This window comes from Pyrgilauda ruficollis, unplaced genomic scaffold, assembly GCF_017590135.1.
Source record: "Pyrgilauda ruficollis isolate IOZ18807 unplaced genomic scaffold, ASM1759013v1 scaffold135, whole genome shotgun sequence".
Classification (NCBI taxonomy): Eukaryota; Metazoa; Chordata; class Aves; order Passeriformes; family Passeridae; genus Pyrgilauda; species Pyrgilauda ruficollis.
In genome coordinates, this window is record NW_024511988.1 from 280,195 (window position 1) to 293,973 (window position 13,779).

At 44.9% G+C, this 13,779-nt stretch overlaps 1 protein-coding gene across 1 annotated transcript in view; it reads right to left on the reverse strand.

Annotated features, from left to right (window-relative positions):
- Positions 1–13,779, reverse strand: part of PRKCH (protein kinase C eta) — a 113,337-nt gene that overhangs the window by 57,503 nt on the left and 42,055 nt on the right. The window contains exons 3-9 of the mRNA XM_041459419.1: positions 9,583–9,733; positions 8,735–8,769; positions 7,701–7,789; positions 5,983–6,112; positions 4,989–5,116; positions 2,747–2,890; positions 1,820–1,993 (exon numbers count right to left, since the gene is read on the reverse strand). Coding sequence (XP_041315353.1) covers positions 1,820–1,993; positions 2,747–2,890; positions 4,989–5,116; positions 5,983–6,112; positions 7,701–7,789; positions 8,735–8,769; positions 9,583–9,733 — 851 coding nt within the window. The remainder of the gene's footprint in view (positions 1–1,819; positions 1,994–2,746; positions 2,891–4,988; positions 5,117–5,982; positions 6,113–7,700; positions 7,790–8,734; positions 8,770–9,582; positions 9,734–13,779) is intronic.

A 13,779-nucleotide genomic window follows, 5' to 3' on the forward strand; every position in this document is an offset into this window, starting at 1 on the left:
ACCAAAGGCTGAGGGGTTCTTCCCTCTGCTCCTCTGATGACAAGCTGGTCCAGAAACTCCTGTTCCAGGCTGCTCTACTGTTTAGCAACCTCCTTTTAATTTCCAGTCTAACTGTACCATGGCCAGTCTAGACTCATTTAATCTTAACCAGCATCTTGACAGCTTTGTTTCCCTCCTCAGTGTTTGACATCTGCAGACATCAATCAGATCCTCTTTTTGCTTTCAATTTGCTAGTCTAAACAGGCTGAGTTCTCCCCTTTTCTTCCTCTTTGCAAAAGACTCTGCAATTACTTCACCAGCCCAGAAGGCCTTGCCTGCACCCACAGCAGACGGTGTTCAGTTTTTCTGAACATGACAAACAGTTGCTCACACAGTGACTTTGAATCCTCCCTGAGTTCACAGGCAGCACTCCACACAGCCCAGGAACACACTTGCTGTTCTCACATCCACACTGCAAATTTAGTAAGCAAAGCCATAGCAAAGGCCACAGCAATGAGTGGCAAAGTCCACATTTGACCTCAAACAGAACACATCAATACTGGACATTCCTGATATTTCAGGAAAGCCATTACGAGTTGAAATATCACGAAATAGACGTTTCTTTGGTTACTAGTGACAACAGTGAGCTTTAAGTTTCATTTCTGCTATACAGCACAGCTGCTCTGTGAACCGTGTGAGCTGTGCATTAAATAAAACCCAGCAGAAACCACTCATTTCTATTAGATGAGTCTACCCAAAGGCTCCACCCTAAATGAGCACAGCTCTTCACCTCCATAGCTGGCTGTTGCATCACCCCAGTGAAAAGAGAAATGAGTGGGTGGCTGAATACATTTGTCTGCTCTTTTTTTGGTGTTTTTAAGGTATTTTGGGTTTATGTAGGAGGAGCAAAGCTGCAATTAAAAGGGCAGCTACCTTCCTACCTCTTGGAAGAGGAAAACAAGCTCTACTGCCTTTTAGCAAAGAACAAAATGCAACTGGAAAGGAGCCCAGGCAGTTTTGAAGAGCTACACTGCAGAAAGTGCTTTGGTCCTAATAACAACTTAGCTAAGGGATTCCCAAATTCACCATGCCATACATGGCTGTGGCCACTGCCTCCACCTCAATCACTCCTCCCTCCACCACCCACACCAGCAAGAGGCTCCCAGCACCAGCACACACCAGATGAGGCTCCCAGCCAGGCACTCAGCCCATGTTCTGTCCTCCACTTAGGTACACAGGGCACAAGGGACAGCAATGCTGCCATCTGTCTGCCCTACACAAAAAGAAATACCAACCATACATGGATCTGACTCAGTGTCCACCCCTGTCAGGTAGACCCTTCCAGGAACCCCAAAAGGATCTTTTGTTCAGTTCTGAGCAGTCTACAAAGGCTGGCAGATACTGGAGGCTACGTTCAGTTCCAAGTGCAAATCTTAAAGTTTGCAGAAAACTCAATGCAAATACAACCTTGTTAAAAATTCAGGCAGCAACAGAGCAGAGCCTCAGACCCCAGAGCAACCAGAAGACACTGCAGGTGCGTAGACATTTGCACTTGGAAATGTTCAATGGCACGGAGATGTTTCCAGGGAAGACACAAAGAAAGGCTTTGTGCCTTACCAGTTTGTTAGGGAGCTCAGAAAAGGCCAGGATTTTGTTTGCCAAATGCCCAGCAGATGTTAGAGGTGCAATATAGTACAGTGCTCTGTTCATCCTCGAGCAGAGAGGTTCCTCCTGGGTCTGAGGTGGACACTGATAACAGGCCAGGGGCCAAATACAGATTAGGTTCCTCATGGCAGCCAGTGTCAGGAGGAAGGCTGGCCACTGCCTGGGCTATACTTACAGGAGTCTGGAAGCAGCAGTAGAGCTTGGTGAGGAAGGGGTGGTTCCTGGATAAGGAGAGGATGCGTTTCTCGGTCATGGTGCATTCAACGTCGTCATCCTGGAGAATGACGTCCTTCTTCAGCACCTTCACTGCATACAGCTGCCCACTCTCCTTCATCTTGGCAAGCATCACCTAAACCAAAAGCAAAGATGAATGACAAGGGCTGAGCCCTCTGCCTCTGAGCAGCACAGAGCCTCTCACACCTTCCCAGGCTGGAAATGTCACCCATCTCATGACCAGGCTTGTGGACCAAAGTGAGTCAGCCTGTTAGCATGGGCATCAGTGTACAATCAATGACACACACCACCGCCTGCAGCAGGCTGCTCTGGACTGAAATGCCCACATGCTGCTCCTGTCTGGCACAGGGCTGGCTGGTTGAAGGTCACCCACTGTGCCAGCACAAACTGCCTGCGCAGGGCCTTTCATTCCACCTCCCTCCTCAGTTATAAAACTCAAACACACTCTTTCACATCAGCTTCCTGACAAAGCAGAGAAACAAAACCACCATCTCACCACATTTGAAACCACTGCCTTGTTGCCTTTAAAGGCAAAGTCTTTACATGCTCCAAGAAATGCTGCCCAAATGCATGTTAATACACACACTTGCAGCTCCTGGTATGGGCCCTGGCATGCAGCTGTTCCTTCAGGTGCTAACTTCTTTTTTGTGATTTCCAATTCTTCACTATGCTGTCAGCTTTCTTTCTCTTCCCTTTTCTCCCTGTTCTCTGTAACCAACTTTGTTGCACAAGGCAAATATCACTTAGTACTTGCTCTGGAGTACCACTGGACAGCCTGTGTACCATGTTATGAAATCACTTCAGCTACCTTGGGGCTTCTTAAATAAGGAATGTGGCTTCTCACAAAACAGCCAGGAATAACTCTCACCTTTCCAAAGCTCCCCTTTCCCAATACACGAAGGAAGGTTAAGTCTTTGATCCCAACTTTGCTTGCTGAACTTTCAGTGATGGTGTTGCCATCCTTCAGGCTGCCTTTTCCCTGATGTTTCAATGTAGATTTGGAAACCAGTTTCTGTGGAAGAAAGCAAAGAAGTGTCAGCCTGCAGAGGAATTGTACTTCTGCTTCAGAGGTGCTCACAGGTAGTCAATCCACCAACCAGGGCACTTGGGGCCTTTCCAGGGGCACTTTATGGCTGCAGAGACAGAAAGTTGTGTTGGTAGAATCACACAGCTGCCACATGTGACCAGCCAAACTCAGCACTGCTCAGGACTGTGCTGACATCTCAACACCAGCTCCTGACGTGGCATTTCAGGATGTAAACCCACTGCCCAGCACATCCCAGATAACCACAGAATATGCTGAGTTTGGAAGGGACTCAAGGATCATAAAGCCCAACTCCAGGTCCTGCACGGGACCATCCCCAGGAGTCAAGAGGCAAGGTTGACTCTCTCCATCCTTACTCTCCACAAAAGAATAAAGAGAATGAGTGGAAAAATCCAAGTCTTCTGTCTACCAGCAAAGTAAGGAAGACTGCATAATTTCTGCAATAGGAAAAGTGCTGGTGAGATTTAGAACAACAGCAGATCTCATCTGAATTTCTTATGTTTCTACTTGATTTTAAGTCTTACTCAAAGCCTAGCTCAGTGGGACTCCAACTTCAAAACATGTCTCTTTTCCACATTTGGGCTGCTGGCTTGCTCCTCCACTCCAAATTCGATGGAAAGCAGTTCACTCCCATGCCAGCAGTGAGATGCTGCATATTCAGGAGTTGTACCAGTATAAGCTCACATTTCTAGAGCTTGTAATTTTGAAGTACAGAAAGATCAAGCCAACCTCCAGTGCCCTCTGCTCACAGCTCTCCAGGTATGCATGTGCATACAAACGAGCACTTCCATTCAATTTATTGGTTTGAACAAAGTCACAGGGACTTCGTGAGCTCCATCTTGTGACTACTTTGGTGTACAGCAAAGTTCCTTCTGCACAGGAGACTCAGCATCATGGGCAAAGAACCAAGAGCAGTCACAGAAACACAGAGAGGTTTGTGTTGGAAGGGACCTTCAAGATCATTTAGTTCCAAATCCCTGCCATGGGCAGAGACACCTTCCACCAGACCAGGTTGCTCAAAACCCGATCCAACTGATCTTGAACACATCCAGGGATTGAGCATCCACAGCTTCCCTGGGCAACCTGTGGCAGGGCCTGACCAGGCTCAAAGTAAAGAATTTCTTCCTAATGTATCATCTAAGCCCACCCTCATCCAGCTTAAAGCCATTCAGGGTTGTCGTTACAACACAGTCTGAGCACTTTGCCAGATCCTTTATGTCATGAATAACACCAGATCATCAAACACCAAGCACAGATTTTTTGTTGTTGTTGTTGTTTTCATCTCCTTTTGATGTGCAGATGTTGCAAACAACAAGTGTTAACAAGTGCTGATTTTTGCAGAAGGAGAACAGAGTATGGGATTTCCCTGCGTCTCCAGGATAACTGCCCCCAAACTGCTACAGGGGGAAGAGCAAGGATAAGAGTTTGCTACAAACCAACTGAAATCAAAAGGGGCAGCCTAATGAGCCTGCTAGGTTGATACAGCATGATGTGGTTCATCAATGTAGCTGGCCAATTGTATCAGAAGATTTACCACATCTGGAAATTATGGTTTGGATTTTAGTATTTTCTTTTTGTTGTGTTGACAGGGATCACAGATTTTTGGCCAGGGATGTAGTGAACAGTGAAATGGTTTCCCCAAAATCACACAGAAGAAGTAACAAAGCTGGGAAGAGAACTAGGCTTCTTCTTGAGCTCTTTTGCTCTATCACAAGCCATGCATGCAGATAGCATTTGCACATGCAGTAAAATAAAAAAAAGCATGGCATGAATCATATTGATCACGAATTAGGGGGTCTTATTGTGCTCTCATTTGTGATAAGCAGATGAAAGAGTGTTGAAAAGTCACAGCACTGTGAAACATAAGCACATTGCAAAGCAACACCTACAGATGAAAACCTGGATGTCAGACATCCATTTTCCAGGTGACGCCTTTGCCACAAGCCACAGACCTACTCCTGCAGTCCATCACCCAGCATTGCCTGTCCTGTGGGAAGCCTCTGCACCCCTAGAGAGACTCAGATGTAAATACTCTAAATAGAGAAGGAAAAAAAGAAATACTCACCGCATTTGGGGAAATACTTCCTGGCTGCAGACCCATGCAGGCCAAGGTTTTGGCAAGCTCTGCTGAGTTCACCCCACAGTTTGGAGCAACGTTTGCTTGGCATCGGATGTGGACATTCATTTTACAGACTGAAAGGGGTAATGAAAAGTAAAAGCAAAGGAACAATTAAAATAACTTGGAGGGATTTACTGCTGAGAAACAATTTACTAATTCTGCTTCAGAAAATACACCCATCTGGGCCTACCCTGCATCTTTAAACTAGAGGGATTTTTGCCACTGATCTAAGTGGCAAAATTAGGACTCTTGTAAGAGAATAAAATCCTGAAAACCAGGAACGGACCCCAAACTCTCCAAGCAGGATGCCATTATTGACTAAAGCTTTTCATAAGTACATATTTTTGAGGTGCATAACTACCATTGCAGCTATATCTGTAAGTACAATTAATATTTATAATGCCACAGAATTCGCAACAAACATCCCCTGCATTTTCCTGTATCTAATTTTAAAGACAGCGTTCAGTGGGAAATAAAAATCATTCTTGTTCTAACTCATGGGCACACACACACCCTCTTGTGGGAGATGAAGGCAAGGATTTTACAGTCTGGATCACTGAAACAAAAACTTAACACCAGAACATGCTTAGTCATCAATTAATAGCAGGGTAGTCAGCCTAAAGCAATGACCTTTTTTTCCCCCTTGGATGCCTTTTCACTGCCTTATCTCATTAGCTGAAGAAAAACCTTCAGGTAAAGGGAAAATATGAATACAGGAAGCAGAATACTTTTAATAATGCAAGTTAAACAAAGTGCAAAGGAGAGTCCTTCTGGCAGCCAGAGATTAAAAAGGAGATCAGCCTTTTTTTTAACTCTTACAAAGATAAATATTCATCGCTCAGCTTTCTCCTGAAGGTTGCACAAATCAAGCCCACACAGTGCATCGAGAGTCTAAAAATAAATGTATTTTGTGGAGAGGCAACAGTGAGAAGCTGCTCACTTTTACACTGTAGTCCCTGTCTCATGATCCCCCAGAGCAAGGAGCCGCAGTGGTCACAGAACGTCGGGACTTTGTAGTTGTGGATGCCGAATTTATGAGGAATGTTGATCCCAAACCTCTGCTCAGTCACCTGCAGCACCAAAAGGAAAGAACAGGTTTAAAATTCAAACACATATTTATAAGCTGGTGTTCATTTGCATACAGGCATTTAAGTGCAAATCTAAGAAAATAATTTAAAGTCAGAAAATGTCCCAATCCATCATCTCACTGAGGTTTACAGCAAATGAATACTAAATTAACAGCCTCACCTGCTGTGAGCCAGCCCTGCTTTCCTTGCTGGCCAGGCCAGACTACCTGGCAAAGCAAATTTTAAATAAGGGCTCCCTAACCAATTCTACATTCTTAAAGACAAGTTAGAATTGGAATACCTCAGAAAAAATCAATCCCACTGCAGTGTGAGTTACAGCATTTTCTAATCACACAGTTTCAAAATTATTGACTTGAATACTATGTGCAAAAACATGTAACTTTAGATCAAACTGTTGATTTTATTAATTTTAATACTGAACTGCTTTCACAGCTCCTCCTAAAATTCTCATTCCTCTTTTTGCCCTCCTTGTAATTAAGAGCCTTTCAGGCACACATTTCAGTTTATCACTTGCACTCATCCTCTTTTTAACCCTGTTCTTTTCCAATTGCAAACCATTCAGATCTCAAGGGCACCTTTAAAAAATGTTTCAATGGCTGAAGAAAGCAGTCCCCATTTAGCATATTCATCACTTTTGACTTTGTTTCTCAACATGCAGATCCTGGAAAGCTGAGGTGGAACCCACAACTCTATTAAAGAAAAGTCAGGGGTGTGACTGGAACAAGAAGTTCAAGGTGAGTGGTGCCTCCTCACTTCTGGCTTCTTTTAAAGTAGTTTAAATGTGTCATAAAACCTTCATAATCCCAAGAGAGGGGCGAGGACATTCACTATTTAACCTGCACTCTACCCTTAGGCTTCTTAACTCATTTTCATCTGGTTTGTCAAGGGCTCATTTTAAGGAGTTCAGCTCAGCAGTTCAGAGGCAAGAAATAACAAAGGCAATTGCATGCCACAAAACACAGAACTGCCTTGTGAATAAACAGATTTGATTTGATTTTTCCTCAGTTATTGAACCATTTCCAGTTCCAGAAATGAGACACGCAATGCACAGGGCAGTGTTAGGTGGGGATGTTATTCCCATCAAACACAGACAAAACCAGCAAGAAGGAAAACCTTCAGAAACACAGGTTATGCAAGGGTTCTTTATTACAATGTATTTCACAGAGCAAAGGTGTGAAGCAACAACAAAATGAGCCCTTCAGGCAATCAGAAAAGAAAAAAAGAGGAAAAAACAAAGACCAGTGGTTGGCCAGAGAATTCCACATTAAGAACCAGACACCAGATTTTGATTGCACCACAGCTAATCATGCAAGAAAATTCCCAAGGAAACCACTGGATTTGCTACTTATTGAAGTCTTCCAGTGAATATATCCTGACTTCTTAAACCATGTGCTAGTCCAAATAGTTAATGGCATCGACAGAACAACTGGATGACATTGCATGGCTTTTAAGCAGGTCCCCATCACTCTTTTCCACTTTTAAACCCACAAATAAAAAGAAATTCTCTTACAGGACAACCCCAGAAACCCAGATAAAGTATGAAGACCCAAAATAACCAACATGACTTTACCTTGAGATCGTTCTTGCTAGTATTGTTTTGGCACGTGCAAGCTGTGACAATGAGGTGATGGCAGCGCTTGTGTACCACACAGGTGCACACTAGGAAATAAAAGAGGCACACTGAAAAGAGCCCTTGGAAGACTCAGAACACATCAATCCACCAGCTGGGTTCCTTAAGGCTCAGCTGCATCATCAGCACACAGTACAGATGTGAAAAATAATTGGTGGCTTGGAATTTAAAACAGATCTGGAGATGTATCTTCAAACTACTGCAACAAAAATTCTGCACTGGATTATTCACACAGCCTAGAAAAAAGCTGCCTATATCAAATACGGGTGATGGACACCGAAACAACAGCATAGCTTCTAAAATACTCAAAAAATGCTGTTGAAATAATTATCCAGTGAAGAATGTTTCACACAGCAATATCCGTTTTGTTTACATGCAGCTTCCCTTCACAGGATATCAGTGCCCTATTAAACTGCACAGGAACAGGCTGTGTTAGGCTATACTGAATGACCATGAAGCAGGCAATTCTGGGAAAAAGGGAAAGGCAAAATAAAAGGGTAAGGCAGAACAATAAATTGAATGCAAACAAGCACCACATACATCTCCGCACCAGTCAACCAAACCATGCATTCAGGCAGAAGTGATGTGCCAGACCACAAAGTCACAAATTCCCAAATTTTACTTCCTTGAAGGGAGAGAAAAGAGGATGGCCATTCCAGCAGGGTACTTTGTGTTCCAATACCAGCTGAGCACTGTCCTGAAGGGACCCTGGTGCCTCAAGCCCAGCTGGGTGTTGTATGTAGCAACTGAGTGGACCTGCACAGGATGGAACAGCAACCGGACATGCAGGTGTTTGCAGGAATGTCAGGGGTAAACCTGACAGGGGCTCAAAAGCACAGGTCTGGCTGCCTGGGGAAGAAGAGGAGTGGTGACTCCAGAGCAGCTGACAGCTGCAGGATGTCCCAGCAGCATGGGAAAGCACTCCCAAAGCAGCACATCCCACACACATGCCACGCAGGAGCAGAGCGCCTTACCTTGGCACTGGTATCCCTGCTTCCCAAACACGCCCCTGGCCAAGAGAAAACAGGGACACAATTCAATGGCAGAAGGATGGTTGTCTTGCAGATTGTTTACAGAAGGCAGAGCCAAAATGCAGGAGGATCCCAAATTATCAGATCCCATGGCAGAGCTGCCCAGCAGTACTGGTGCAATCCAGCACAGGGGTGTGAGAGCACAGGAAAGCACTGCACAGGCATGGCTCACAGGGCAGGCTGTCAACGTGCCTGTATTCCCCATATTCCCCCTCACTCTCATTTCTCAGATACCTCACTTTCATTACAACACACACCACACATATTACACTGATCCCAGCAGCCCACACCCTGTTATTATTTCTCCCACTCCATGTTCTTTTGAGACATATCTATGTTTTTCTCCTTGCTCTGCCTACTCCTCCACATGCATCACTTCACACCTCTCTGATGGCTTTCCTGTTCTCAGGAATTTTCTCTAAACTTTCAAGCAACTGGTTTTTTTCTCAGTGTAATCTCAAAGCTCCACTCCAGTGGGTCGGGTCTTTCTTCGGGTTGCTTCATTACTTTTTCTCCCTTGAAATAACATCTGTGGTTACAAGGGAGGGACACTGCCACATCCCAACACCAAGCCAGTTTGCTTCCAGCATCCAAGATACACATCACCTCTGGCCTCTCTGCAGCAGACTCCAGTATGGAGCACAAATGTACCCTGCCAAACCCGATGGCCAAAGGGCATCACATCGGAGGCCCTGCGTAAAGTCCTAAGTGACGTTCAGGATTGCGGGTACTTTGTCCCCAGAACACAAAGGATGGGGAGCCCTGTGCCAGGGTGTTTGGGCTGCTCTTACCAGATGAACTCCCTGCAGTGAGAGCAGTAGGTGGGTTGTCGCAGGTAGGTGGCCATGAACTTGTGCCCGTTCACCTGGTGCACCCGCCTTCGCATCGCCCGCTGCCGCTTCCGAGTGAGGTTCTTAAAGATCCGGTCCCTCTGCAGAGTCCCTGTGCAGGGGGAGAAGGAGAAAAAAGGACAGCAAGACATTAAGGTCATCACACACAGTTCTTGCTTCTGGTTTTTCTACAGCATTCCGTTTGGGCCCTCAACCTAAGGAGGATGTGGAACTGCTGATACAAGCCCAGAGGTGGCCATGGAGATGATGCCAGGGCTGCAGCCCCTCTGCAGTGAAGATGGGCTGGAAGAGCTGGGACTGTTCAGTTGGAGAAGAGATGGCTCTGGAGAAACCTTAGAGCTCCTCCCCAGTGCCTGAAGTGGGCTACAAGAGAGCTGCAGAGGGACTTTTGACCAGGACATGGAGTAACAGGACAAGGGGCAATGTCTTCACACTTAAAGACAGTGGGTTTAGATTGGATGTTTTGAATAAATTAATGACTGTGAGGGAGGTGAGGTCCTGGCAGAGGCTGCCCACAAGAGCTGTGGCTGCCCCATCCCTGGAAATGTTCCAGACCAGGATGGATGGGGCTTGGACAAACATGATCTAGTGGAAGGTGTCCCTGCCCATGTCAGGGAGTTGGAATTAGATGGTATTTAAGGTCCCTTCCAATACAAACCATTCTATGATTCTATGATAAAATGCTTTCAAAAGCCACAATTACATCCCTGGTTCAGAAGTTAGGGGACTGTGGTCTAGAACAAGGATGGCATCTGGAGCAGATACACAACTTAATTGCCATGTCCCTTTTAGCTCAAAATTGTAGTTTTTATCTAGAAATATCTGCCTTTTCCTAACTTCCCCTCACTCCTCTCCTATACAGAGACATGCCAGTAAGCTATTAATTCAAAAACTGTAAATAGACCAAAAGCTCAAGGCTAATGAGTTGTATAATAATAATTCACAGCTTTTTGGGCAATAACTCCTGAAAACATGACTACACATAACCAACTGACCACCAGCACACTTGCCAAGTGAAAGCAGTGCCTTTCTTTGAGAACAGTGTTCATCCGCCTTTGGTATTCTCATGCTACATTTCTTTGTCACTATTTGCAGCATTTTTACATACTTCCAATACCTCCTGTGTTGGTAAAAAAAACCAACCATAGGCTACTTTCTCAATTATGTTGTTTGATATGTGCCACACTCAGCTTCCTTTAGAGGGTTCATTTTCCAAAGGTTAGGTAATATTTGATAGTTCTAGAAAGCAAGGATCTAGGAACTGCTGGCATTCAAATCTGAATTGTCTCAAAATAAAATTTGATTTTAGAACAGAGCAGACTATTTCAGTTAAAAGGGACTTACAATAATCACCTAGCCCAACTCTCTGACCATGTCAGAATGGACCAAAATTTTATGTACTTTAAGAGCATTGCTCAAACATTTCTTAAATATGACAGGCTGTGGGCACTCACCACCTGTCTATGAAGCCTTTTTCCACATCTGAATCATCTCTCATTAAAAAAATGCTTCCTCATGCCCAGTCCAAACTCCTCTGGTACAATTTAATATCACAATTCAATTATCTGTCAATATAATCTAATCTTTTTACTGAGTTTAGTTCAGCCACATAACAATTTCCTAGCAAAGCTCAATTTACACAAAACAAGTGTCTCTTAAAGGGCATGAACTGAGCTCTAGATCAAGAGAGCCATTCCCATTTAGGCAGCAGCTGTCCAAACTGCATATCCCAGCCAGCTGGTCTCTGTGATCCTCACACAGACCTGGTAGGACTCAGCTGAGCTTCCCAGATCAAAGCCTCATCTGGGGCACACTTGCCTCAGAAGAAAGAAATGAAATTTTCAGTTTTCAAGCTAGTTAGTTTGCACAGTAAAGGCTGTGAAAACAAGGGCATTTTTGGCAGGGGGGACAACACAGAATGTGCCAGAGGTGACTGTGCAACAGTGTTCTGTATTCAGGACTCTTGTTTTGAGCATGGACTGGATGCAAGACCAAAGCCAGCTCCTGCCAAACCCTCTGCATGGATATAATTCCACAGGAAGGGACAGGTCTGTGAGCTCCCAGAGAAGTGGATTGGCAGCAGGACCCAAACACAGCTGTCACCCTCCCACTTATCTTGCCACAAAAAAGGGGGCAGAGCAATTCCCTGCTTTCAACTGGCTTTGCTGCTTAACCACCAGGGAGAAGGGGGTGGTGGAAATAGAGGAAAAGCTGTCAACCTGATCAAGGCCTGAAATGCAGAAATCCCACATCACAGGCATATTTCCTGGTCCTCTTTGTAGGAGTCGAGATAAGGGAAACCATCCTGTCAGTACTGAGCCCAGCCACTTCAAGGGGCTGTGAGCCACAGGATGTATTCCTCTTGGTGCTCATGCTACAGGTTTAGAAGCAAAGCCAGCCATAAAGCCCAAGGGCTTTCTGCTGAGTTCTCCCAGTCATTTGTGCACATGTGTCCCTTCCACAGGCACTGATGGAAACCTCCGACCTGATGGCATCACTGTGACACAGAGCATGGTTTGAGCCCAAGGGCTTTCTGCTGAGTTCTCCCAGTCATTTGTGCACATGGCACAATGGAAACCTCCTACCTGATGGCATCAGTGTGACACAGAGCATGGTTTCACTTTAGGACAGCTTGCATTTATTTTTTACATGGAAGCACATGCTATAAATTAGGATTTTCCCATTTCAATGCACCAAGAAAAAGGATGTGGTAAGGCTGATCCAAGCATTTAACAGAAACCTGCTTTCTTCAGTGCAGAGCTCCAAGCAGCTGGGCACAGACTGGAACAGAAGAGCCTGCCTTTGTAGGGAAGTGCTCAAACATGTGTTTAATTCCCACTGAGGTCAACAGGACTCAGGGGACCACAGGAATTACCAGACTGAATCAGAACATTGATCCATCTAGTTCAGCATCCTCTGTCAGTGGGCAACCAGAAATACATGACAGCAAGATGGAGGAACTCTGCAGCTGGGAGATAATTTGCCTTTTTCCCACGCACAAGATGTCATTTTGATCTCCAGAAGTGAGATCTGATTTGTGGAGGTTTAATATTCCTTTCAAACGTTCAACCACCATTGCACAAGTTCAACTGCCTTGTTATCTACCATAGGAAACAAGCCCAAAAAGAGCCTCAAGAGGTCAACCAAAAGATCCTCTAAAAGGAAGATGAAGAGACAGTTGCTTTGCTGAGCCTGAGTCTCCTGCAACTTCATGTGAAAATTAAAAAAAAAAAATAAAAAAATCCTTATATTATTACAGAATACTTCATGTGAGAATTAAAAAAAAAAAAAAAATCCTTATATTATTACAGAAAGTGCCTAACTTCAAATTCAAGAGATCATCACTTTGATCTAGGTTTAGGCAAACATGTAAGTGTTTTTCCTGGGTCAGGGCCACACCTCAACTGGCAAAGTGTCCTGTACTGGTGTTCAGCATGGAGAGGAGAACTTCTGGGCCATGGAAAGGGAAGCACAGGGCTTGAGTGGGCGGTGAGCACCTAAGTAAATCACCTACAGAAGCAATCCAGTTACCAGCCTGCTCCATGCCAGCTGCTCCATTAGAAGCCCAACAGCTGATGCCCTTTAAGCCCCCATTTAGCAGGGTTTAAAAGAGTATGTTCCAAATTTAGCTCCTACAGCTTCTGGCTTTTATATGGTTCCCATCAAGAACCAGCATGGGGTAATCACCTCCCTGGTGCTCTCCCATGCTGTGTAGACCACACATGGCAAGAGGGAACCAATCCTTGGCACCAGGAATAGGGGACAGTCAATGACAGCCTGCAAAGCCACCCATGGGACACTGCTGTGCATCCCTGTGGTTTGCCCAGACTGCAATTCTGAAACAGTTCACAAAGCCCAAAAAATTACAGTCACTTGCTTTTTCCTGGGCTACAGAGGAGTCTCAATGCTGCTTGCACTGGTGGATCACATCCAGGGGCAGCCTGAAGCTTCCTCCCTAGAGCTGTACTTGGCTTCCATCCCTCATTCTCCAGACAACAAAATCCCACAGCACTACAGTTCCATCTTGCAGATCTGCTTGTCATTAATACCCATGCCACAAGTTGGGGTATTTTCTTTACTAAAAGCTAACTCATATTTAAAACACTCTTCAAATTTCACACTTTCTCCCACTACTTG